This window comes from Athene noctua, chromosome 9 (genome assembly GCF_965140245.1).
Source record: "Athene noctua chromosome 9, bAthNoc1.hap1.1, whole genome shotgun sequence".
NCBI classification, from domain to species: domain Eukaryota; kingdom Metazoa; phylum Chordata; class Aves; order Strigiformes; family Strigidae; genus Athene; species Athene noctua.
Window position 1 is genome coordinate 5,293,988 of NC_134045.1, and position 26,266 is coordinate 5,320,253.

General features: G+C 53.7%; 3 protein-coding genes and 1 non-coding gene across 4 annotated transcripts; 1 reads left to right on the forward strand and 3 right to left on the reverse strand.

The window, feature by feature from the left end:
- Positions 1 to 2,093: 2,093 nt before the first annotated feature.
- Positions 2,094 to 2,165, reverse strand: TRNAH-GUG (transfer RNA histidin (anticodon GUG)). The gene has a single exon. It is a non-coding gene; the product is annotated as a tRNA-His (tRNA).
- A 7,608-nt stretch (positions 2,166 to 9,773) lies between these two features.
- Positions 9,774 to 12,060, reverse strand: LOC141963741 (C-signal-like). Its single transcript, XM_074913349.1, has 6 exons — positions 11,914 to 12,060; positions 11,493 to 11,544; positions 11,115 to 11,302; positions 10,631 to 10,789; positions 10,176 to 10,295; positions 9,774 to 9,887 (listed from the first exon to the last, which is right to left on the reverse strand). The coding sequence occupies exons 1-6, from the start codon at positions 12,058 to 12,060 to the stop codon at positions 9,774 to 9,776; spliced, it is 780 nt and encodes a 259-aa protein (XP_074769450.1).
- A 1,080-nt stretch (positions 12,061 to 13,140) lies between these two features.
- LOC141963921 (uncharacterized) lies at positions 13,141 to 14,387 on the forward strand. The gene is made up of 3 exons (XM_074913655.1): positions 13,141 to 13,531; positions 13,781 to 14,136; positions 14,274 to 14,387. Exons 1-3 carry the CDS (start codon positions 13,141 to 13,143, stop codon positions 14,385 to 14,387), a joined length of 861 nt encoding a protein of 286 aa, XP_074769756.1.
- Positions 14,388 to 15,090: 703 nt separating this feature from the next.
- Positions 15,091 to 17,343, reverse strand: LOC141963746 (C-signal-like). The gene is made up of 6 exons (XM_074913356.1): positions 17,197 to 17,343; positions 16,683 to 16,734; positions 16,305 to 16,492; positions 15,860 to 16,018; positions 15,507 to 15,626; positions 15,091 to 15,204 (listed from the first exon to the last, which is right to left on the reverse strand). Exons 1-6 carry the CDS (start codon positions 17,341 to 17,343, stop codon positions 15,091 to 15,093), a joined length of 780 nt encoding a protein of 259 aa, XP_074769457.1.
- Between the last annotated feature and the right edge of the window lie 8,923 nt (positions 17,344 to 26,266).

A 26,266-nucleotide genomic window follows, 5' to 3' on the forward strand; every position in this document is an offset into this window, starting at 1 on the left:
AGGGGACTGCACCTCTCCTGTTCCTTTCCTCACGGGAAGGTGTTCAGGTGCCTCAACTGACCATCTTCAAGTAGCTTCCTTAAAGGTTGGGTTCATGCTGGCAACTGCTTTTTCTGCATGATGACCTTCATGAAGATGATGAAGGGACAGGAGCATTCTCTCCCAGGAAAGCCAGGCCTTTCTCAAAGGTGCCCAGTTCCAGGACCAGGGGCAATGGGCACAAACTGGAGCATAAGGAGATGCTTTTTCACTATGAGGGTGACAATGCACAGGTTTCTCAGGGAGGCCATGGAGTCTCTATCCTTAGACGTATTCAGAAGCTCTCTGGGCATGATGCTGGGCAAGCAGCCCTGCGAAGCCCTGCTGGAGCAGCGGATGACCTCCAGAGGTGCCCTCAACATCAACCATCCCGTGATTCTGTTGCCTGTCACCCAAACCCACACCAACCAAAGCAGAGTCCTGCCTTGCTTTGAGGGAAGATGGTTCATGTGAAAGCAGAAGCTGCAGCAACCCAATGGGGCCACCACACTGCTTCAGCCAAGCCCTGAATTGCACTGTGCGCATGTACATACACTTCAGGTTATTCTGCAAAAATAGAAACTACTCCAACAGAAAGTCGAGTAATTCTGGATGAAAAATATCCCCTTTTGGATTCTGTCTTTTTTCAACCTGAACATACATCAGTTATTCAAGCACAGTACATTATTCTTCAGATAAGCTTAATGGCCTTATACCCCAAAATGATTTTTGGCAGGGAGGGAGGGGAAAGCAGGATGGAGAAATTATGTATTTCCTTGTGTTTCTGCCTCTCAGCTGTGTAAAAGTGGGACAGGTACTGCTGCTGCTGCAGGACAACTTCTCTAGATGTTTGCCTTCTCTTCCTCTGTATTATCTTTAGAAGGGAAAATGCTTTTTCAGCTTTCTCTGAGTAAAGAAATGTGCGTTTTCACTAAAAGTGTAAGTGAAGATTGGATGAGTGTGAAGTTGTGCAAGTAGTGCCCTATAAACTGCAAATCCTAAAGGTAAATGCATAATGATTTTTTGTTTTTCCTCACTGTTTCTTGCTGTGGATAAGGTATGAAAGAAAAATAACATTTTGTACAACAAAAAAGCCTCCCTCTCCCCTTCCCAAGCACAAGCCCTGCAGACATCTGAGCCAACCTGCCCAAGTACTGGCAGCCCTCTGCTACCTCCAGTTACTCCCAGTGATGAATAAATCGAGACCTGATGCTTGGGTAGTGTCTTCTTCACCAGCTGAGCCCCGAGTGCGACTCGTGCGATACCTTATGCAGCTTGTAATTTCTTTTTTGAAAGCTGCTGTCCAGAGTGAGTTCTGCACAGCTGTCAGGAGAGGGCACCAAGACCAAGCAAACAGGATGTCTCCGTCGTCTGAAGGCTCCTGAAGAGGGAAGGAAACAGCTTTAAAAGGTTCCTCAAGCTGCAGCACCTCCTGGCGCACCCCAGAGATCTCCACCTGCCTCCTGGTTCCCGTGAGACCTCTGGTTCCCAGAACCGCAGCGTGTCAGGGTCATCCCTCAGCTCCGGATGGGTTTTTGTCTCTGCTGTGGAAACACCCCTGGAGGTTCTGCAGCCAAAATCCTGTTCCCAGGAGCTGGGAGTGCTGGCAGCGGGGCTTTCATCAGGTTGGTCTTCCTTTGGTGGTTGCTGTGGCAGATCGTTCCTACCCTGGAGGCCAGGAGGGGGGAGCTGAGCCCTGGAGCTGCTGCCGCCTCCCACCTCCTCTCACTGCAGGGCAGCCACAGCGTCTCTGGTCCTCTTTTTGCAAAACTGAAAGGAAGGGTGAGGGAAAGGTGGAAACAGGGTGATTTCCTCTAATTCTCAAGCTTTGCCTGGAAAATGCTTGGGCTGGGGTGTTTTCCCAGAAGGGTCACTGAGGCCCCACTGGGGAGCCCCTGCATAGTGACTATAGGTTGGGAAATCATTGCAGGACTGAGCCCAGTCACTCTTAGGAGCAGACAGTACAGCAGAGCTTGTGACTCCTTCCTCGGGCATGGCACCTCTGCAAACCAACCTCCTTGCAGATGCCTTCCTGCATCTGCAACCTGGCCTCTTCATCCAGTTGGCAAAAGTGTTGCTGTGACTCGGATTCGAACCGAGGTTGCTGCGGCCACAACGCAGAGTACTGACCACTATACGATCACAGCAGATGTCCTGCCACACGCTGGGACCACGGGGAGGAGAGCGCCTGCACCGTCCCCTTCCATGCACGTGGCACTCAGCGTGGCCCAGCAAAAAAAACCCCCACTACTTTATTAAGGTGTCTACAAATGGACTTGGATGCTGCTGCTTGGAGCCTCAGCAATCTGGAATGGGGTCCTAAATCATGAAAAACACTGACAGCGCTAGGATGGCACTTGGGGACTGAGGTGGCTGCAAAAGGACCGTCAAGGGGCTATCATGCCATGGTGGCATGATGCAGTGAAGGCATCATGCTATAATACAGCAAGTTTAGTGTTATAATAGATTCGTCTAAGTTATACAAGTGTGCATAATTCAGTAACTATAGCATCGTAAGTGCCTGATACAACAAGTTTGTGGCAATTCAGCTTAAAATACAACAGAAGGCATGAGGAACTGAGTGATGCTGTGGGAAGGCCCTGGGCAGGGAGGTCCAGGTAACCTGGGATGTCCCCAGGGCCCCTCAATCCAACATCCAACATCCCCAGCCCTGCCACCTCCCTGTCTGGCCATGGTCCCTGCAGAGAAATCCTTCCCTGACTCAGGCACAGGAAAGCCCAGGGCAGGCAGTGTGGTTAGGCTGAGCCTCTTGATTGGGCTCAGCCTTGCAGGGCTCCTCAATCTGGGGTCTCTGTCCTTCAAGCTTGAGTGTCCAGAGCTTGTGCTGACACTGGAGTCTGCCTTTCAGCCCCTGCTTTTCACCCAAAGCCACCACTCCAACTGCTTCTGTGATGCTTAATCCTCCTCCATCCCATTTTTGCCCTCTGGTAGCTCAGTTGATGGAGTGAGTTGGTCAGTGCTTTCCTCCTCTAGGCTTTTAAATCCTGCCTGGTTTGGAGAGGAAACTTCACTTTCTGTCATTTTAACCTCTTTTTGTCTGGGTCTGTGCCACAGAGACACGAGCAGGTGGCACAAGATGGCCTGGGGTTGAAATTGGCCAAGAGAGATGGATCCAATGCATTTGATCCCCTCTTCCTTCACTCCCCATCAGGGCTTTCTCCTCCCTTGGGCACGCCAAAGGGCCTCACCCTGGTGAGGATGAGGAGGGCCAGGAGTTTGCTCTCTCAGAGCCATCCTGCCTCCACCTTTCTCTCCCCTGCTGGTGTTCGCAGGCTTCTGAAACACCCCAGGCACCCAAACAGGAACATCAAAATGTGCCCTGCATTGGGACCACCCTGTGTACATCCCACTCTGCTGAGGTGGAGGACATGGTTGAGGGTCCTGTGGTCTTCATCCATATATTAAAAAACAACCTTTGTGTTCATTATTGATGAAAGAGTCCTCTCTACGTTCCCCCTAATTTTATGCCTTTGAAAGGGTGCTTTGGTGACTCTGGAGTTGCTTTTCCTGTTTCTGGCCCCAGCACATGTTGGGCTCAGTGCTGGTGAAGAGGAAAGGACTCAAAGAGGGCGAGAGCTCCCTGCTCCATGTCCCTGGCAGCCTGCTGTTCCTGGGTACCATCCCACCACCTTCCTCCTCCCCATCCCTCCATGCACCACAGCATATGCAGTGGGTGAGACCTTGTGCCCCCAAGCCCTGCATGAACCCATCAGGTCCCTCAGCCCACTCCATAAGCCCCGTGCTGAGCCCTCCCATTCCTGGGAGGGCTCAGGACCATGTTTACAGACTTCTCCATCATATTCACATGTCCTCTGTTCTGCCAGAAGATACCTTTCCCTTTGGAACATGGAGAGTCATCTGCTGTCCAATGCCATGGTGTTAAGGAGAAACAGCTTGGCTTTATTGCACAAGGACAAGGGTGCAGAAAGGATACAAGCTGGATATTAGGGGATCTGATTCCTCTGGCATTTCCATACTTTCTATGACAGGACACAGGACCTTGTGTCTGAGGCAATGACAAGATCCCATGTGCAGGCAGTCAGCCCGGGGATGGGTTGGGAAATGGATGAGACTTTGGACCAAACAGGCATTGATCCACAGGGCAAGGCATCTCGGTATCTAGTTAGAAAACACCAGAGGAATCCTTGTGGTATTGGCCACCCACAACTTTCTGGTCCCACCTAGAAATCCTACTGAAGTGCCCAGCAGCTGGCCCTTGGATGCCAACCTCCCACAAAGGGTGCCAGTAAGAGACCCCCTTCCTGTGAGTGGTCCTGGTTGTGGAGGGCAGGGAACGGGGAGATACCATCCATAGCTGGAGAGATTCACCAGAATAGCTGATTCTCTTCGTAATTCCTCTGCTGATTCAACTCTACTCCTGCTCCACTCTTCCCGATGCATGTGGTAAGTCTCCAAGAGTTGCAGGGTGTAGCTCGCTATCACAGAAAGCTGGCTGCACCAGCAAGGGAAAAGTCTCCCTCACCTTCTGGCTGAGACCCTCCTGCCTTCCCCCTGCCTTCAATTTGGAGGCGGCTTGGGGCTGCCTGGCATCAGGGCCTAAGCCAGGTCATGGGAGAGTGGAGGATGCCATACCCAGTCCCAGAGCTCAGAGTTAGAGTCCTTCATGCCTCAGACAGCTGCTACTCCTCAAGTTTCCTGGGCTGAGGCTGATGGACATGTTCACTCTGGATAGCCCCTGTGGATTCACCAGCTTCCTCTTCACCTTGGCTCTGTGCAGGAAGGGAGCAGTCCTCTCCTCTTTCCCAACTGGTGGCAGCTGTGAGCATGACCAAACCTCTGTCAATGTTTCATGAGACCACCTAGCCTGCATTGAATGATTTTCAGGAGGCTTCTTGCCTCCCTCAGGTGCTCCAAACATTCAGCATTGGAAATGCCGGTCACTACAGGGTCTGCGCAGCCCTCCAGCATGGTCTGCTCCACACTCAGGAACCCCTATGAGATGAACTGCCCTGGGCAGGGGCCTGCAGCTGTAGCAGAGGAACTAGGAGAATCACCCACAGCCCTGCAGGTTGGGGAGGATATCAGTTCCCCACTGGTCCCACGCTCTCCTGCTGACATCACTCACAATGAGGTAAATGGGGATTTGTCAGAGCAGGAACCGTGAGGTGAAATCCTCCAGCAGGGTAGAGCACATCACTGAACCAGGAAGATGGCTTTGTTGGAGGAGTTGGAGGCTCTGAGGGCACCAAGGGCCCTCGATGACGCTGTCCAGCATCCTCTGGGACCTCCACACCCCATTTCAGCCCCTGCCAGAGCTGATCCAGACCCTGACCTGCAGACTGGTTTCCTGGTTCTAAAAATGAGAAGTGCGGTTTGAGGTCTGACACTGAGAATTTGCTTGTGCTTGCCATCCTTTTCTGCCACCAAAAATCTCTCCTGAATCCTTGGCAGAAAGCTGAAAATAGCCAAGAGGCTGAGCTGATATGAGTATGGGATGAGGCTTGTTCTCCACCTTGTGCTCACGAGTAGCTCAGTGCCTGAAATGCTGGGGTTTCAACCCCAAGCCCCCAATTAAGGTTGACATATGGGTGATTCCCACAGCCCTTCACAAAGGGGGGGTGAGTTTCCCTTTAGGCTTCCCTCCAGGGTGGTGCCGGCCTGGCAGGGAGAGCCATTGGGTAAAGGAGCCCCGGGTGTCCTGCATTAAGTAAGCAAGGGTCAGGTGTCCCACTGAGGGATAAAAGCTGGGACCCCTTGCAGGAGGGGCAGTGTCTGTCTGTGAGGGGGATGCCCTGTGCAGAGTTCCCTGTTGGGGAAGGACCTCCTGCCTCCCTGGGACTGGGCTCCAGTCAGGTCTGGCTTTTGTAAACGTGGGCTGTGTAGAGATTCATGTGGCTTCCTTGGTCTTACGTGTTTGGCTTGTTGACTCTGTTGTCTCTCATCCCCTCTACAAAAGACTATTTCACTGCTTATTCCACCCATTGTTGGTTGTGCGGTGTTGTTGTTGGGGTCCATGGGATTGATGTTGATTATGTATAATCTGACTTGTTTGTACCCCCAGTGCTCACCCATGTACTGACCTTTTTGTATCAAATAAAATTTGGTTATTGGTTCATCTTTATGCTGGCTGTGTCCTTTATGCTAGGCCTGATAATTAGCAAAACAGTGCCAGCCTCTGCAGCAGGCAGCAGTTCTGCTAGAGAATTAGGTATATTTGGCTACTTGGTTTTGTGTCAACAGTGAGGGACAAAAAAATTGAGTTGTAGCACTCACATGAGCTGTAACACCCACAAATGGTCCCTGTCTTGAGGGAACAAAGGAAACAACAGTGTCTTTTGCAATAACCAAAGCCTGGAGGAAGCATCACCCTCTTTCCTGTGAACTTCACTGTGGTGGCCACACACTAAAGGCTGTTTTGGGGGAAGTGCAGGAGAAGGAGGAAGTGTCTGAGGGAGAAAAACAATGCTGGCAACTAGGTCTCTCACTCTTTCTGTGCCAGAAAAAAACCCCGTGGCTACCAGATTTGGAGTTAAATAAGCATCTTCAAGTTGACTGAAACTAAGGTAGAAAACACTAAACACAAACACACCCCTGTCTTGCTGGGGGAGGATATTCTGAAATTATTTTTTCCTTGAAAAGCAGCATCATTTAGGCTGAGTTAAGAGAAGGTTCGTAGACATCAAAAAGGAAGGAGAAAAAGTTCCTCAGTTCCTGGAGTAACTCTTCACACAAACATCAGTCACTGTGACAAATCCGAACATTCATCGGGGAGAATACTAACACTGCATACAAAGGGAACAACTCATTCAAGCAATCCAAGAGCATGGGGTCACCCTCATCCATTTCTCCATGAAGCTCACCTGCCAGGTGACCTTTTTCCTTTGCCTTTCCACCCCTTTCTTTGGGCCAGAGAGTGTGGACAGAGACTGAGACCACCTTTCTTGAGAAAGGAGGCGTTCAGTAGGAGGGCTCTCTGGGGCTGTACAAGTGCAATACTCTTCAGAAAGCATCTTTGGGGCTACTGAAGAAGAATGTCAGGCAAATCAGCTCCTGCATCTGATAAAACAATCCAATTCCCTTGATACCATCATCTCAAAGAGGTCTCACTTTCTAGGAGGTCTTTGGCACAGCTCAGTAGCCTTTTAAAAGTCATCTCCAGGCTATTTCCCCCCCACATTCAAGTGCACAGGATCTATGGGAGAGTTAGATTGCTCTACCCTTGGCAAATCAAGGCAGAGCCTCCTAAAATGAAGGAGCAGCTTGCAATATATACCAGGTACAGAGCCCTGGGGGAAAGTGTGTTACCATGAGTTCTGCTTCCATGGGTGACTTGAGCTTTGTTGTGTACAGTGAGGCACAAGAGATGCAGCCTTCCCTTCCAGGGTACCATGCTGTCCTTGTCTTCAACCACGTACTGCTGAGGACTAAAGGAACACCTACACACAACACCTGCCTGCCCCCCCAACTCTCACAAGTCAGATGCAGTCATGGAGAGACTTGAGAAGGTCTCTCAAGGCTGATGCTTTCCCCAGCAGAATAAGAAACATCCTTGAGAGCTCTGATAGGAAACCAACTGGCACAGTCAAGACCTCCATAGATCAGAAACACATGAGAGGTCCTGTCAGTCTGCTCCAGGGCTTCCCAATCCTAATTCTGTTTACTCTCTCACTGAAGACCATCTCTCATCTCCTCTTCCTGTTCATGGACATGAAGAACAGACTGCTCTCTATGCAACTGGCCAAGGTTGGTTTGAATTCTAACCCTGCCTTGCAGCTCACTTGCAGACCCTCTCAAACTCATGTCAGGGCGTCTGTAATGCATAACCACCGTTCCCATGGCCATTAAGGACAATACTGAGCAGCCCCAGGCTCGGGTCAGAGCTCTGAGTAACTCCACTCAAGCACAGGAGGGGAAATCACTCCTCCTGTCCCCCAGAGACTTGGGAAGCAGGCATTTAGGGACACTTGGGGCCCTCAAGTCTCACCAAAGTCACAGCTATGTCACAAACGTAGGACTTGTATGAATCTGGTACCTACTCAGGGACACTTTTCCTGTATAATTCTTGTGCATGAAATTCTGGGGTCTTTCCGTTTTGAAATTTCACCCAGAAGAAGTGAATCAGGGAAAACTTTATGGAAAATGTTGCCTCAGTTCCTCAACCAATGAGGAGCCAACATACTGTGGCAACATGAAGATGCCACCAGGACCCATGTGAAAATCAGGACTTTCTCTGTCTGATACCACTAGATGTCTTCTCCCTGGGGTCTGAAACAGAGAGATGTGAGAGCTGGGAAGTGGGCAGCAAGGCAGGGGTGTAGGAAGGTCCTCAGGAAGAGGACCCAGGAGTCCTGGTTGCCAAACCGATCCCTGAGCCAGGAATGGATGATCAGACAGGGCTCTTGCTGCACCCATCAGCTCTTTTGAGTCCTCCTGCAAAAGCCCCAGTGTTTCCACAGCTACTTTCATAGCTAATCTTGTCTACAACATTCAGAAAATAACTTCTGTGAGCCTCACCACCAGAGGTGAGATTCCTGAGCATTGGAAACACATTTGGCCATAGATTTTCCATCTTTGTCCCCTCCCCTCCCTGTGTTTACTCCTGTAGTAGGAGAGTAAGAAGGAAAAGTCTTCTCCATGATCTCCACCTCCTTCTTTGATTTCACCAAAGGCCCTCCAGCTCCATCCTGACATGGAATGTGACCCCAGATCTGTCACCGAGGGGCTACAAGACCTCCCTGACCCCTCCTTAACCCCCTCAAATGCTGCCAAGTTTTGCCCTACGAGAGTGAGACGAGGTGTGGTGGGTGTTGTGGAGTGTTATCCCCACCTCACTGTCCATTCCTCAAGGGAAATGGGGGGGCATTGAGAGCCCTGTGGGGGGATCCCCAGTCAGGGGCTCCCCCTGTGCACTCCAGATGCACTGGTCAGCTCATTGGTCCCAAATGGAGAGGCTGTGCCAGCCTTGCTGGTGTGGGGTCTATGCACACAGAGGTGTTCCAGTTCCTGGGATATGGACAAGGCTGATGAGATGGATGCAGCTTCTTCAGTCCTGGGATACTGCAGGGGCTCAGTGACCCCTTTATGGGGTTTCCCTTTATGTGAGAGAGCAGCAGGAGTGCGTGGAGCTCTATGGGAGCTTATGGGTGAGGATTAAGGGGAAGACTGGGATGGGTGCCACTGTAATGGGTGTCTGCTGTAGGCTGCCTGATCAGGAGGAACAAGTGCATGGGGCCTTCTACAGACAGCCAGAAGTACCCTCATGTTTGCAGGTCCTGGTCTTCATGGGGTATTTTAACCACCCTGATATCTGCTGGAGGAACAATGCGGCAGGGCAAAAGCAACCCAGGAGGTTCCCAAAGGGCACTGATGATAAATTCCTGGCATACTTGATAGAAGAGCCAAAGAGGAGCAGCCCTCTGTTGGCCTTGTACTCACGAAGAAAGAAGGGTTCACTGGGAGGGGTGACTGATGCAGCAGAAGGTTGTGGTGCCATTCAGAGGGAGAGCTGTGGGATGAGCCCCTCTGTGCTCAGGGAAAAAGCCCTACCGGGATGATGACCAGGCCCCCAGACAGAGGAGATCAGACATTCTTCGTTCAAGTATATTGAGAAATAACTCTGAGAAGTTGTCTCAAAGACTAGTGAATACTCTCACAATAATAGTTAAAAGGAGTTCAAGAGGAAGGCTCAAACAGTGCTACTTATTGTTTACAGACACAAATTTATTAAGACACAGGCACAATTTGGTGCATCAGAAAAGGGACCTGCTGACATCTTACCAGGGCACAACTTTCCCCTTCCAGTCCAAGAAGGTCCCAGTCTCCTTCTCAGAGAGGGAGGAGAGCACCTTCAGCATCCCTCCCACGCTCTCCTCCACTGTCACAGGGGGCTGCTTGGCAGAAGAAGAAACACAGACATGAGACAAAGGCCTGGATAAGGTTTGCCCTGGAGCAGGTCCTTGCTCAAGGCTTGAGGTCTCTGGAGTGAGTGAGAAGAGGCCAGCACAGGGCAAGAAGAGTTCCCCATTTCTCATCTCCTTCCTTCATATGCCTCCAGGTCAGAGTATCTGCCAAAGAGCTCCCCCAGAGCTCAGTACATCTGGGACTGTTCAATCAAAGCAAGCTCTGCATTCCAAAATAAAAAGGTTCTTCCAGACCTTGGCCCAAGGCTCTCCTACCTTTTGTGATCCTGCACCCCCCATGTCGGTTTGCACCCAGCCAGGGTGAAGAGCAACGCAGAGGACGCCGTGCTGCCGGTAGCCCAGGGACTGGCACTTGGTCAGCATGTTCAGAGCAGCCTGTGAGGAGACAGGGCAGGGACGGCGGTGGGAGGGGAAGGGTGCCTGCAAGGGGACACGTGCAGACCCCATGGATGGGGCAGGGCAGGGCAGGTGGTGGCAGCTCCCGGGGGCACTGTCCTCGTGTGAATGCCCAGCCCAGCCGAGGGCCTGTCCCAGCACCTCCCTCTGAGGCACAACTCAGGCATGGGAATGTGCCTTGAGAGGGACCCAGTGACTGACAGGAGCTCAGTCACAGTGCAGAGAGGTGAAGGGGCTGAGGGGAGGTTGGAAGTCATGGAGATCATTTGCAGAGGAATGTGTCTGTGCTCACACCCACTGCAGTGTGGCAATACCTTACTGCAGCGGTACGAGACAGCTTGTCCATAATTCCATAAATAAGGATCCTCAATGGAGCCCCCAGAGCTGGACATGTTGATGATGGCTGCCTTGCTGCAGCTCAGCGCAGAGCTGGGGGTCCCCTGAGCAGCCTTCTTCAGCAAGGGCAGGAACGCCTGCGGGGAGAAGAGAGGACATAGGGCCGTGCACAGAGATGGCACGCGGGAGAGGACCAGCTCTTCCAGCAGGCAACATTGGCATCAGCACTGAACCATCCTCCCTCCCCTTCCCCAACACCCAGCCCACCAGGCTCCAGCTCCTGAGCTCCAGCCCATGCCTGCACAACCTCGTTGACGGAGGGTCCATCGGCACAGGAGAGGAGCCAGGACCCTCTCCCAGTGACTGGTTGTGTCCCCTGGGACAGCCCAGCTCAGGGAGGCAGGGCCACGGGAAGGGATGTTCCCTGGAGCTGCACTGCAGCGCTGGGGGCGAGGGTCTCACCTGGCCCAGCAGCAGGGGCCCAACCGTGTTGGTGGTGTAAACCTGCGTCATGTCCTCCAGTGTCTCGTTATCAAGTGATTTCAGCTTTGCAATCCCAGCGTTGTTGATGAGGAGGGTCAGTCCTGAGCCCCCCAGGTGCTCCCCAACTCTGGCTGCAGCTGCCTTGATGCTGGTGGTATCCGTGACTTCTGCAGAGCCAACACAGGGCAGGTCAGTGTTCCCACAGTATCTTGGGGGTCCCCTTTTCTGCCCATACATGTGCCCTCATGGCTCGGGGCGGGCAGGAGGGATGGCAGTGCCTGGTGTCACCATGGCTCCATCCACCTTGGCACTTGCCAGAGGAACCGGGGCGAGGGACCCCCACCTCGGGGCACCTACCGAGTGGGATGATGACCAGGTTGGGGTGCTTGGAGGCCAAATTCTGTAACTCCTGCAAGAGAGGGGACCAGGTGGGCATGGCGAGGCAGGAGGGGCTGCACAGAAGCTCAGCCTTTCCCAGGTAAAGCCCGTGTTGCTCCGGCTCCGTCCCTGCACCGCCTCACACCCAGCACCCTGCTCCGGCTGCCCTGCTCCCATGGGATGGGGCTCTGTGCCTCCCGCACGCACCATGTGCCACTGTCCCCTCCGCACATCCCACACATGGCTGGTCCCGCAGCCGTCCCAGCCCGGCTGCCCTGTGCCACGGGTGCCCGGCTGCAGCTCGAGCCCTTTGCAAACCCCCGCCTGGCTCCAACTTCTGCCCTGGCACCGAGCGCTCCGGTCCCCCAGCAGCACCCACTGCGTCCCAGCCCAGCCTCACCTGCGCTCGCTGTCCCTTGGGGTCCCGACAAGCCGCAAAGACCCACTTGGGTGGATTTGTCATCCCCAGGAAATGCTGGACAAGCCCCAGGCCGATTCCCCGGTTGGCCCCAGTCACCAGAACGGAGTGGATGCGAAGCTCTCCCATGTTGCTTCTCCTCTCTCTGCTCCAGTTGGCACTGCTCGCTCAGCTCCCTAATGCTTCCTCATAGCGTGTTCCACGGCCACCCCACCCACTCAGAGCTTGCACAAATACCTGGTTCCAGGTACACCTTCTCCCGCTCTTTGACCTCTACGACATAGATCCTGGCTGTCAACCAACTCTCCTTATGAAAGGGCAAAAATCACTTGGCTTTTTCAGGCAAACTGAGCTGACCTTAGGAAACCTGGCCCCATAATCAGGGAGCTACTGGCCAGTCTGGCCAGGAGAGGCTGTTGTGGGTGAGGAGGTAGGGAGGGGCATGTGAGATTGATGTGGGATGCTCCACAGCTTGGGTGGGCTTTACAGCTTCACAAGATGGGCTTTCCACATCATACCCACATAACACTGGACACAGGCTGATCTCATTCCTCTTCCCTGGCTCCCCTGAGCCAGGTCATGCCTCAGATGTCCATGATGAGACATTCTCTGCCTTGCTCTTGCCTCTCCCAAGCCAATGCCCATTCACTGACTGTCCCATGAAGGACCTGTGGAGTTAAACAAATCCACTGTGTTGTACTGGTGGAAGGATGTGGACCTTCATGACCTGCCCATCACCACGCTGCTGGTCATGCACTCCATCCCCTGGGGTTCTGCCTCCCTATGCACTAAGCTCAGCAACTGCCCCACCACTTCTGACGTGCTGAGGCTATCGCTGATGTCAGGATCCACTTTCTGCCTTCCCACTTTGCAAACTAACTCATGTTATTGTGCCTCACATTTGTGGCTTTTCTCACGCTTGTTTGGGGAAGGATAAAAGTTTAGGGTTTAATGCAAAAGCTCGAGTGAGCCTCAGGTGTGTCTGAAGGCTGTGTAGTCTCATCTGAGGGGCCGAGGCCTGAACTCCTCATCAGCACAACAAGTGTCAATCCATGTGGCACGCTGCCACCTGTGAATTCAGTACATGCAGTGTCACCTCAGCTGGGTGGCCTCTCGCTCTCTCGAACAAGACAGACTGATGGGAACAAGGCCACGACGGCGGGTCTCCTCTGCACACCCAGAGGGATCGGGAGGCAGCCCAGCCCCAGCATGTCCCAGGCTTCGCTGGCTGTACCGGCTCACTCCTTCCCTGGCGCAGGGAAAGGCTGGAGCCTGGCCCCTCCGTGGGGCGTCCTCCCCATCCCCTGTCCTTCTGCTGGGGGGGCCTGTCCAGCCGTTCATCCACGGTCTGTGACAGAGGCCTCCAGGGCCCCTCAAGCTCGGGGCTTGTCACGTATTGACAAAGCCCGGGTGTCTTTGTGCCAGGAGTTTCTGCCGCTGCTGGAGAAGGCAGCGAAGGGCGCGGGGCAGGAGGGGCTGAGCTGCAGCAGGGCCGCGGTCATCAACGTCTCCACCAAACTGGGCTCCATCGGGCTGTGCCTCGGCGTGCTGGAGGCCCCCATGTACCCGTACCGTGCCAGCAAGGTGAGGTGCCAGGGAGGTCCTGGGATGCTCTGCTGTGCGCCGTGCCCGTGGAGGGGAGCCCATGGGGCACCCCCTGCTCCCGGGCACCCACCCCCTGCCTGGCTCTCCCAAACCTAAGCACAGACACGGAGACAGCAGCACCCAGGACTGAGCCTTTCAGGTGGGCTGTGCCAATGCTTTAGCCCAGGGCAAAGCCCCATTGCCCACCTCCACAGCCATTTTCTGGCTGGGAGATGTCCCCCCTCCTGCCCACCCGTGCCCCGAGTCGTGCTGGCATGGCGGTGCCTCTTCCAGGCCGCCCAGAACATGGTGACGAGGTGCATGGCTGCAGAGCTCCAAGACAAGGGGATCTTGTGCACGGCCATCCATCCTGGCTGGGTGAAGACAGACATGGGGACGCAGAAGGTACTGGGCTGTGCAGGGGAGGGTCGGCAGGACCCCTGCTGTACCCCCAGCTCTCAGGGAGGGCAGGGGCGCTTGGGGCGGGGGATGCTGTATGATGCTGTGGGCTGCCAGGACCATCTGCTGGGGTGGAGCAGGCAGGGAGCAGGCAGCAAGCTGCCAAGGGTGGGGATCGCCAGCCCTGTCCCCCCACCCAGCACAGAGAGCAGGAGGCTGGCAGTAAGGAAGAAATACCCGCAGGAGCACCACGGCTGCTGCTCCCCAGGCTGTGCAGCCTCTGCTCTGCCCAAGCCCGGCAGCTTTCCGTGCGGGTCGCAGCCCGCGGCAGTGATGCTGCGCCTTCTCCTTCTCTGCAGGCGCCGCTGACAGTGGAGCGCAGCGTGCGGGGCATCCTGGCTGTGCTGGCCAGCCTCTCGCAGGACACCTCCGGAGCCTTCCTTGACTGGGAAGGGAACAGCCTGCCCTGGTGACGGGCAGACGGACGGCGCCTCTTCCCCTGCCGCAGTCTCCCGCTCGTCGGCTCGGCCCTCTGCGTGGTCACCCTGCTCGCCCCCAGCCCGCCCCGGGCTGCCAGGGAGAGAGGAAGGCCACGGGAAGCAGCTTCTGCCCCCTTCCCCACCCCACGCACGGCCCTGCAGCCCCCCTGTACCCCCGCTCTGTAAACACCGGGAGCTGATGCCTCTCTGCTCCGTCTCCACACTCCCAGCCTCAAACCTCCCGGCGCAGCCCGGCGCACGCTCCCGGTGCCCTGTGTCCGTCTGTCCTGCCTGCGACCAGACATCCCCCAACTGAGGGCAGAGGGCAGCTGGTCCCTGCGACTCCCAGCCCCTCGGGCACCCCAGGCTGAGCACAAGCTTGGCAGGGGGCTTTCAGAAGATCTCTCTGGTGCCGGGAGAGGGGCTCTGCCCCGGCACATCTCCAGAGGGCGGTCACGGTGCCACAGCACCCGAAGGCTGTCACTCGTGGGGACCCCAGCGACAGCCATGGGTTGGGTGGGTGGCTGCGGGCTCTGCCGCAGCCCGGGATGGGGTGTGGGGACGCCGGGAAGGGGTCACCCCCGCAAGCTGGCCGTGCGCAGCAGAGCCGGTGGCTCTCGGGCAGGGGTTTATTGAGAACGTGGGGCAGGTGGGAGCAGCGGCACAGGACCCGCTGCCAGGAGGCCGGGTCGGCGTCTCACCAGGGCACGACCTTCCCTTCCCAGTCCAGGAAGGTGCCAGTGTCCTTCTCAGAGAGGGAGGAGAGCACCTTCAGCATCCCTCCCACGCTGGCGTCCACCGTCACGGGGGGCTGCGGGCAGAGGGGGAGAGGCAGCTTGAACCCAAGGTCTGGCTAAGGGCTGCCCTGGAGCAGGCAGGACCAGGGGAAGGAGCTGCTCGAGGGCAAGGGGAAAGCCGCCAGCCCCGGGCAGAGGGGCCGAGCAGGGAGCCGAGGGGACGGGGGCACCAGGCACCCAGGGCCAGGGCAGGGGGAGCTGCCCAGGCAGGGATGGGGCAGGCAGGGAGGTCGTGGTCAGGGCTGAGGGCAGCAGCTCCCTCCCATGGAAGATCAGCACAGGGGCTCTGAGGGACCCACCATGATGAAACTCCTACCGTGTGTCCGGCGGAGGCTCCCATGTCGGTTTGCACCCAGCCAGTGTGGAGAGCAACGCAGAGGACGCCGTGCTGCCGGTAGCCCAGGGACTGGCACTTGGTCAGCATGTTCAGAGCAGCCTGTGAGGAGACAGGGCAGGGACGGCGGTGGGAGGGGAAGGGTGCCTGCAAGGGGACACGTGCAGACCCCACTGTGGATGAGGCAGGAACATGTGCCATGGAGAGACTCAGTGACTGATGGGACCTCAGGCACAGTGCAGAGAGGTGCAGGAACTGAGGGAGAAGATATTGGAGGCTTGGACAGTTGTTTGCTGAGAAAAGAATTTTGGACCCATATTCAGCACAGCACATACCTTGCTGCAGCGGTATGAGACAACATGTATCTGGTCCCATAAATAGACTTCCTCCATGGAGCCCCCAGAGCTGGAGATGTTGATGATGGCTGCCTTGCTGCAGCTCAGTGCTGAGCCCGGGCTCCCCTGAGCAGCTTTCTTCAGCAAGGGCAGGAATGCCTGTGAGGAGAGGGAGAGGAGAGGACAGGAAATCGGGCCGTGCACAGAGATGGCACAGGGGAGAGGACCAACTCCTTTCCAGCAGGCAACGTTGGCATCAGCACTGAACCATCCTCCCTCCTCTTCCCAAACACCAGCCCACCAGGCTCCAGCTCCTGAGCTCAGCCTGAAGCTCCATCAGCTCTCACTGCCTGAGAGCTCGTTATGCACCAGAGGGGAGCCAGGACCCCATCACACCAGCCCTTCGTGCCTCCCTGGAACAGCCGAGCTCAGGTGAGGGTCTCACCTGGCCCAGCAGCAGGGGCCCAACCGTGTTGGTGGTGTAAACCTGCGTCATGTCCTCCATTGTCTCGTTATCAAGTGAGTTTGGCTTTATAATTGCAGCGTTGTTGATGAGGAGGGTCAGTCCTGAGCCCCCCAGGTGCTCCCCAACTCTGGCTGCAGCTGCCTTGATGCTGGTGGTATCCGTGACTTCTGCAGAGCCAACACAGGGCAGGTCAGTGTTCCCACAGTATCTTGGGGGTCCCCTTTTCTGCCCATACATGTGCCCTCATGGCTCGAGGTGGGCAGGAGGGATGGCAGTGCCTGGTGTCACCATGGCTCCATCCACCTTGGCACTTGCCAGAGGAACCGGGGCGAGGGACCCCCACCTCGGGGCACCTACCGAGCGGGATGATGACCAGGTTGGGGTGCTTGGAGGCCAAATTCTGTAACTCCTGCAAGAGAGGGGACCAGGTGGGCATGGCGAGGCAGGAGGGGCTGCACAGAAGCTCAGCCTTTCCCAGGTAAAGCCCGTGTTGCTCCGGCTCCGTCCCTGCACCGCCTCACACCCAGCACCCTGCTCCGGCTGCCCTGCTCCCATGGGATGCCTCCCAACAAACACACCATGCCCGCTGCTTCATGCCCCAGCCTGCTGGCGCAGACACAAGCCCTTTGCCTCAAGCCCTTGAGGAGATGGCAAGCAGCAAGTTTCCGCTTTTGGCCCCGAGGAGCCCTGTCCCCTCCGCACATCCCACACATGGCTGGTCCCGCAGCCGTCCCAGCCCGGCTGCCCTGTGCCGCGGGTGCCCGGCTGCAGCTCGAGCCCTTTGCAAACCCCCGCCTGGCTCCAACTTCTGCCCTGGCACCGAGCGCTCCGGTCCCCCAGCAGCACCCACTGCGTCCCAGCCCAGCCTCACCTGCGCTCGCTGTCCCTTGGGGTCCCGACAAGCCGCAAAGACCCACTTGGGTGGATTTGTCATCCCCAGGAAATGCCGGACAAGCCCCAGGCCGATTCCCCGGTTGGCCCCAGTCACCAGAACGGAGTGGATGCGAAGCTCTCCCATGTTGCTTCTCCTCTCTCTGCTCCAGTTGGCACTGCTCGCTCAGCTCCCTAATGCTTCCTCATAGCGTGTTCCACAGCCATCCCTCCTACTCAGGTCTTGCATAAATACTTGACTCCAGGTACAATCTCTGTAACACTTTAACCTCTAGGACATAGATCCTGGCTGGCAGCCAACCCTCCTTACTAAAAGGCAAAAATCACTTGGCTTTTTCAGGCAAACTGAGCTGACCTTAGGAAACCTGGCCCCATAATCAGGGAGCTACTGGCCAGTCTGGCCAGGAGAGGCTGTTGTGGGTGAGGATGGAGGGAGCAGCATGTGGGAGGGATATGGGATGTCCCACAGCTTGGGTGGGCTTTACAGGCTTTCCACATCACACAAGGCATGCCTCAGATATCCATGAATGGACATTCTCTGCCTTGCTCTTGCCTTTTCCAGGCCAATGCCCATTCACTGATTGTCCCATGAAAGACCCATGGAGTGGGGCAAGTCCAGCATGGTGTACTGGCTGAACGATGTGGACCTGCATGGCCTGCACATCACCATGGTCTTCGTCACGAGCTCCATCCCTTGGGTTCACTCCTAAATTGAGTGGTCCCTCTGCCCAGGGTCACAGAGGTCTCAGGTGCCTGGGACATTCTCCTGCAAAGAGAAATGCCATGGTCAGATCCCAGAGGCATGGGCCACTGACAGTTCTGTGCTACCACCAGTGAAGCCCAGCTCTGCCCAGTACCTCAAGTGAGGCATTACAGATTTGCAGGGCTGGGACTGGTGTGCTTGAACATCATGTGTTCCTCATCCACTGCAAGTGAAGACATATCCCCAGAAACCTCTCGACAACCCCTTGCTTTCAAGCACTGTGTCCCAGAGCTGCTGCACAGGCTGCTGGGCAGCAATGACACTGCTGTGTCACCTTCTGCCCCAGGATGTCTTGGCAGTAGCATTAACCAGAGCCTCTTGCTCCCAGCTGCAGGGCCCATTGAGCCTTCATGACCCAGCAGCTGCTGCTTTCCTCCGCCCCACTCCTTTCTGTATTCTGGGGCTCTGCTGGTGGATACCATGAGGCAGTCATGTCCTCACCACAGACCTGGCAAAATCCTGCCCAGGGCACCATCTCCAATCCCAGTCAGGGGGCACACAGCTTGGGACTGTGGCAAGGATGCCTGTTTGATGGCTCAGCTCTGCCATCCTCTCATTCCTACACTTGCTTCTGACTTGGTTCTGCTCTGAGACTACAGCTCATACTGCTGCTGCACCCACCTTTCCCCCAAACAAAACTACTTTAAAGTACAGATATGCCAAGGTTTGGTCCCGGGGAGCCCTCTGCACCTCAGGCCAGTTGCGTGGTCACCACAGTGCCACCAAAACAGGCAGTCCTGCCCTGCCTCACTCACCTCCTCACATCGTATTTGGGCAGCTGACTCGAGGGCCGATCATGGACCTGACCATGCTCTGGCTGCCTCTAGATGCAATGGAGGGGAGGATGCTGCCACCAGCCCCTCCCAAAGAAGAGATGAACCCTATTATGGTGACAGCATCCACTGTGCCTCTTCTGTGTCTGGCATTGCATGGTCCAGCTGCATGAGGGATGGAGCCTTCCCTCCCACCCTGCCTTCCCCAGGCTGTCCCCCAGGCTGCAGCTCACAGAACCATCTCAATTGGAACAGACCTTGAAGCTCCTCCAGTCCAACCATGAATCTCACCCTGACCATTCCCAACTCTACCACAGCCCGACTCTTCAACCCCTCCAGGGATGGGGACTCCCCCCCTGCCCTGGGCAGCCCATTCCAATGCCCAACAACCCCTTCTGCACAGAAATTCTTCCTCAGAGCCAGCCTGACCCTGCCCTGGCGCAGCTTGTGGCCATTCCCTCTTGTCCTGGCGCTGGCTCCTTGGCTCAAGAGACTCATCCCCCCTCTCTGCACCCTCCTGTCAGGGAGCTGTAGAGGGTCATGAAGTCTCCCCTCAGCCTCCTCTTCTCCAGACTAAACCCCCCCAGTTCCCTCAGCCACTCCCCGTACGACCTGTGCTCCAGACCCTGCCCCAGCTCCGTTGCCCTTCTCTGGACTCGAGTCATTCAGTGGCCTTTTTGTAGTGAGGGGCCCAAAACTGAACACAGTCATCGAGGTGCAGCCTCACCAGTGTGGAGGGCAGGGGTAAGATCCCTCCCCTGTCCCTGCTGGCCACGCTATTGCTGATACAAGCCAGGATGCCATTGGCCTTCTTGGCTCGGGCAGTCGCAGCACACATCAATCCAGCACAGAGGGACTGGTGAGTGGTGTTCATCAAATCACCACAGAGCACATCTAAATCTGGATGTCAGGCCTTTGTGGAATATTCTCATCGACAGCAATCAGTTCTTTCCCAGATATGTTAAAAACTAATTGAATGAAGCGTATTCCTTTTCCAAAAGGCAGATTTACCAAATAGGAGTGTTCTAAGAACACTTTTTACAAGGAGAGACATGCCACAAATCACAGGTGAAAACTTCTCTGATTTGTTTTTGCTAGACTCCTAACACAGAAATTTGCAGTTTCTGCTGTGGTGGTGTTGAAATATCATCACCATGTACTTGTTTGAGAGAGAAATTAATTTTGCACAACACCTCACAGCATCTCAGCGTAAGATACTAAATCCCTTTGATATTCCTGCTCTGCCAGACGGATCTGGCACCCACGTCTCTCTCCATCTCTAAGGAGTTTTGTAATTCCCCCTGTACCCCAGGACATGCAGGTTGGCAACAGCCTCAGCTGCTGTAGAAAGCTTTGTCAGCAGCTGTTCATTTGCTTTCCCATCCTGAGAGTAAAATTTACCTTTTTTTTTTTCTTAGTGTAAATCCTGAGATAAAGCCTGAGTGACAGAAATGCACACAAACACATGGTGCTTTCTGGCATGGCAAATGAAAAAAAATCTTTGTGTGCAGGTGATAGCCACTGTTTCCCCTTCTGGTTCCTGTGGAAAATGTTCCCTGCTAATGTATTTGTTTAGTTCCTCTGCTGTTATTCATAAGACTTTGCATACAGGTACAATATCAGCATGTTGAGCACTCACACATTCCAGTTATTTGGACAACCTCATGGCAACCAAGACTGTGGTTTTACCCTTCTCTCTTCTACTGCCTGTAGCTTTTCTTCCATGGCAATGTCCCTTTCGGTGGTTCCGCAGTACTTTTTGCACCAGCATCCCATGAAGTGCTCTTGTTTTGATGGCCACCTAGTGCTGTACTGTTCAGCTTCTAGGTGAAATATTCCTCCGTGGGAACACAGCAGCAGCAATTGGCTCTGTCCCTCCTGGGCATCTGCAGTTGTACTTGGGAGTTGATCTTCCCTCTTCCTCCTTCCTCAGTCCCGTCAAGTCTCAGCCTCTCCTGAAGCTCTGCCCATTTCATTTTTTTCCATCTTCTTTCCTAAGGCCAATCAGACCTCCTTCTGCTTTTCTGGTCCTCCACATAGGGTTGAGAGACTCATTTTGCCTTGTGAGTTCCTAACACTGATCAACAGTGCAAAGCTCTGGGTCTCCCAGCTGTCTCAGACTGACCTCTCACTCAAAATTCTCCCTACCTCAGCACATGTCCCAAATTGCAGGACTGGCTTTCAGGCTCTGACAGATCATTTCAACCGCCTTTTCTATATTTTTACTTTTTATTGACCACAGACCACAACTATACTTGCTGATACATGCTATTTGCATGAGAGCTCTGCTCCTCCAAACAGACTTCCATGGTAGGTGAAGGATGAGGCCATCACTCACAGTCTGTTGGAAACCTCCACAGTGCCTCAGAACCAAACAGCATCAGAAACAAAAAATTAACCTTTTAAAACTCCTATTTTTGAAGTGCCACCCCATTTTTATAGCCTTCGACTGGTTGGGATTTGTAACTTTATAATGTTGACTTTGCTCTGGGGCCCCATGCTGCGTTGTGGATCATTAAAGTTTAAAGTTGATCATTAGAGTTTAAACAAGCACTGCTTCTCCAGGAGTCAGAGTCCAACCTGGCACGAAGAGGCGGAGGAGGAAGCAACCAGCCTTGACTGACTCACAACTCAGCCTCTTCACAAGCACTGCTGCTGTCCCTAAGCCTCTGGAAGGGACCTCAGACCAGCTCCTAACAAAAGAGGTTCAGATGGTTCTTTCTCTCTGAAATGTTCCTGAATGGTCTAAACCTTAAGCTGAGCATTAAGGTCCTTCTGTACACTTCTCTCCCATAACCTCTCAGACATCCGTGTGTGGATGCTTTCCGTCTCACCACACTAGGAAGACTCAGAGCCAGTTTTCCAAGACGCAGCCACACATCCTCCACTGTCAGCTGCTGAAAGCTCAGGTGTGCTCCCACTCACCCAGATGTTTGCACAAAGGGCAAGCATGGTGCTGCTTACAGAAGTATTGAGAAATATGCTTTTGTTTGTTAACAAGAGGAGTGGGTGTGTGGCACAATTATCTTTAGTACATTTAATCCACTGTATAAGTAAGATTAAATTCAATACTATTTATCAAGTCCGTTTGCTCCATTATGTATTCAGGGCTGATTTGGGCCATGTTATCACTTGCTGAAGAATCACTAGATAGTGATGAGTGAACTGTTAATCAGGCAGTGGGGTGAGACCTACCCAGCCCTGTAACTGTTTGAGGCTGGGCAGGTCACGTTCACCCTCCGTGACTAATTTTCTTTTTGGCTGAAGACTAGTGACACCCCATTGTGAAGGGATCCTGCAGGAACTGAGGGTGAGAGACTGAGCTTAAATGTAGTTCCCAAGCAAAGTGAAGAGGTCCCAAGTAAGGCTTCTCAGGGTCCTTTTTCATAGCTTTGCTATTTTCCCAGCAGACTGATCCAGGTTACACCTGCATTACATCAGAGCTGGCCTTGAGCCCTGAAACCCAAATGGCTGGCAATCAGGGAAAGCAGATGCAAAGCACTCAGGACCCTGGCACAGCAAATGGTGTCTTAACATGAGAAGAAACCAAGGCTGAGGCAGGTTTCCAAGCAGCCTCTGCCCAGGGCAGAGGACAGCTACAGGAAGTGCTGGGTTTCTTAAGATCCAGATGAATCTGTGGGGAACCATATCCCACTTGTGGCTACCTCAGGCAGGGAATAAAAGCATTTTTCCTCTTCCAAGCTTATGGTGGGTTATCTGGCCCAGACTCCAGAGAATCTCACCAAATCCCCTGAGCCTGTGGTTTCCTCTAAGCAAAGCATTTCTGAAGACCTCAAACCAGCTCATCTGAAATAGCAGGCTCAGAGGCTTAGATGGAAGCTGGGCTGGATGATCAGTGTTGGCAGGAGTTGAACACAATTGCCAAGAGAGTCACAAAGTGCAGAAAACAACATGACTCCCTGCATCCATGCACCAGAGCCAGGGACAAGTCAGTAGAGCAGGATGGGGGGACTCTACTTGTGGGAGAAAGCACAGAGGACCCAGTTTTCCTTCAGTGCTGCTGGACTTGGGCAGGGTGGAGTGGCACAGCCACCTCATCCCCGTCACTGCTGAGCTGGTGGTGGAGGCCTGCTCAAGCCCCACTGCACTGCTGATCAGGCAGTAGGAGGAGAGGGGGAGGACAATGAATCAAGCCTTTTGTTTCCCCTTCCAACCCAACAGCTTAAAAAATGTTGACTAATGTACTTATCGTAGTCCAAGTACAGAGAGAGCACAACCGATTTGTACTGTGTTTCAGAACCTGTGAGCTTGATTCAGTTGCCCAAAGACAGACACTGTCTCAATGACCATGAAATTCTTGTAAGGTACTGGACTGTACTGGCCCTGTTTTAGGACTGTCAGGAAAGGTACACAGAGAAGGCATGGAGACAGAGGCTTCACTGCAAAGCCTCTGCCTATTAGCATCTAACGCTAAGAGATGTGCAACAAGCTCCAGCTAGGTCACTGCTCACTGCTTTCGCAGGAATTGACTTCTCATTGCAGGGAAAGAGAAACAAAAGCAAAGCTGGTTTGAGTGCTGTCGACTCTGCAGAGGCCACACAGCCACTTTCCCTGTGGGAGTCCCCCCACGCAGCCTGAGAAGTCTCCTGTACACAACTGCCATCAGGCCTAACGTCCAGAGATGAGTGGTATTGAGGATAACGGAGAGCCCACTGCAACTGCAGAGCCTTAAATCTCTGCAGAGACCTCAGCAAAGGGGATTTTTTTCCAAGTAAATCTTTCCCAGAGGAGGATTTAAAATGCTCAGACTCTCCACACAACCTCACTTAGTCCACAGTGTTTGGACCCGGTGTCAGCTAGGGGCCTCAAATTGGGTTCAGAAGCATTTTTCTGGGGATATTCCTCTCAGGAGAGCAGCCAAAATATCCCAGCTACCTGGGTGCAGCAGTGCTGGCAGCACTGACAGTTGACTACAGGGACAGAGCTGCATTGTCAGGCCCAGGGGGACAACACAGATCCCCACTGGCCTCTTTTCTACCACCCTTTGGGGACAGTTGGCTGGGTCATCCTTCCTGCTTCAGCACAATGCCCTGAAGAAGGACCCCAGAACCACCAAGAAGGACAAATTTGCTAACAGGGATGCCTGAGAAGGGACTCTTATACGTGACATGGAGACATGCCCCATCTCAGAAACACTAAGCACAGGCGAAATGACCAGTTTGCGAGTGGCTTGGCTTGACATCCATGTGTTGGAGTGAGAGGAAGAGGCAGGGCTAAAAAGAGCACTTTATCACCTGATGGGTGGCAAGGGTGCTGGAAGAAAACCCCCAACAGGTTCTTTCCAGCCCCTCTTCTTTGTTAAAGCCAAAATATATGTGACCTTCCTCCTAAACCTGTGTTACCTACAAGTCCCCAGCAGCTGCTCCGTGATGAGACCCCAACCTCTCAACTGGAGAGGTTCAACCCTAAGAAGCACAACAATATAAGGCACAGGAAAAATTCTTAAGCCTGCAGTGAGACTTGCTCCTCCATAGGGAACATCTCGACTTCCCGTCCTGTTTCTGAGAGATGCAGCAGGACAGGACATTAGCTGTAAGGGTCAGCAGACCACACCAGGGGCTGCTGCATGGAGAAAGCTCTCACAGAGGGCAGTGGGGCCTCTGTGGAGAGAGCAAAGCTGTGTCCACAGGACCCCAGTGCCCACCAAGCTTAGGAAGCAACGGAGGGCAGCGTGGCAGCAAACAGGCAGAACACGATTGTATTTATACAACTCAAGTGCTCCAAAATTCAATAATGTCAGAATGAGGCTTCACTAGGCAGCAGGAAGTTACCAAGACCTGTTGTAGAGAAACAAAAACACTTGTGTAACTTTTGGGGGTTTTTTTACATTTGTCTTTATTACCTTTTGGAAGCCTCATTTAACTAACAAGGTTTTCAAAAACTTGATAATCCCCTATTCAGTGCATGGGGAACTGAAGCATAAAAGTGGGTCAAGCAGTGTCCATATTGGGAAGTATCCAATTACAGATGCCTAGAGCTTGTCTTTTTTCACAGTTTGCATTTATATTCAGAACAGGTTCCTACTGACTTCAGCCAAGGCTGCACATTAACTGTTTCTGCACAGCAGACCACAGGAAATTCCCATTTCCAAGGCTCTTTGAAGCAAGCATCTAGGAAGAGTTAGTTAATGTGATTTGCCTGAAGCGTGCAAGATCTGTGTGGAATAGGCAGCCAAACCCCCATTCCTCGGTGTGGTTCACCGTGACTGTTTGTACCTTTCCATCCTCATTTGCTACACATCTGCAAATCTTTGCAACAGATGGAGCAGCACTTCTGGTGACAAGTCACCCAACTGATGGCCTGAGAACAGAACGAGGCAGGAAGAGAACGGGACCTTTAATTGAAATATATGCTATAAGGAGGGTTTCTGCTTTTTAGTGTTGATTAGTATAATCAAAGATTTATTCCTAGTAAATTCCAATTTCTGTATTATCGATGTTCAAAATGAAATGGTTTGCAAAGTATTTCTATATCCCAAGGCAAACTGGGGAGCAGAGGCTCAGCCATGTAGTTGAACTGCAGTGGAGCAGGATAAAGTTAGTACATCACCTGTACTTCAGGTATAAAGTTACTACATCACCTGATGCTATCATCAGATCGACATCATTATTTATTCTCTGATTTATTTATTGGTATCGATGTTTTGTCTAGTGTTTGTCAAACAAGGATGAAAATAAGCAACAGAAAGAACAATGCTTATATAAATCGGAGTTGCTCAGTCACTACTGAGCTCCTGGTTGTGTGCTCACCATAATGAGATTTTAATGTTGTTTGTGCATCTGGTTTCCCATATAACAGCTGCAAGTAAAACATCAACACCCACCTCCAGGTGGGCAGCAGTGCTGGTACCTGCAGGTCCCCTCCAGACACAGTCCTCCAGCTGACACTGATGGTCTCTTTTCTGTTTTCCTTTTCCCCTCATGCCCTATTTTCCCATCCTGAGATGCCACCAAACCTTTTTCTTGCTTTACTTCTTTCCACGCCTTTGGTCCAGCTGTTGAACCAGGTACCTGACACCCATAAAAAAAACCCAAGAAAAATTCTCCCAAACACCTGCATCCCCACACTGCAGCCTACTTACCCAGTTTCTAGCATCTGACCGTCATGGATTTGGTATCTCCCTGATAGATTGGATCAGTGCTGGGATTTTGGGGGTCTCCCCCAAGTCTAGGGGAAAAATCACATTGCTGTGCCAAAGGTGCTGAGGAGCCCACCCTAGAAATGCCATAAGCCCTCTCCCCTGCATCCCAGCCTCGGGAAAAGATGGGGGTCCCCTCTAGCACCACCCCCCCACCCCCCCAGCATCACCCCGGAGCCGTCCCCTCTCCCTGCGGGGATGCCGGGGCAGGCGGGGGTGGGGATGGCTTTTGGTGTGTTTGTGCTGAGTATGAGATGGGAAGGAAAAAATACACCCAGTGCCCCGCGGTGGCTGGAGCAACCCCCCCCGGGCAGCCCGGGCCCGGGGAGGCGGCGCCGGTGCGATCCCGCCCCGC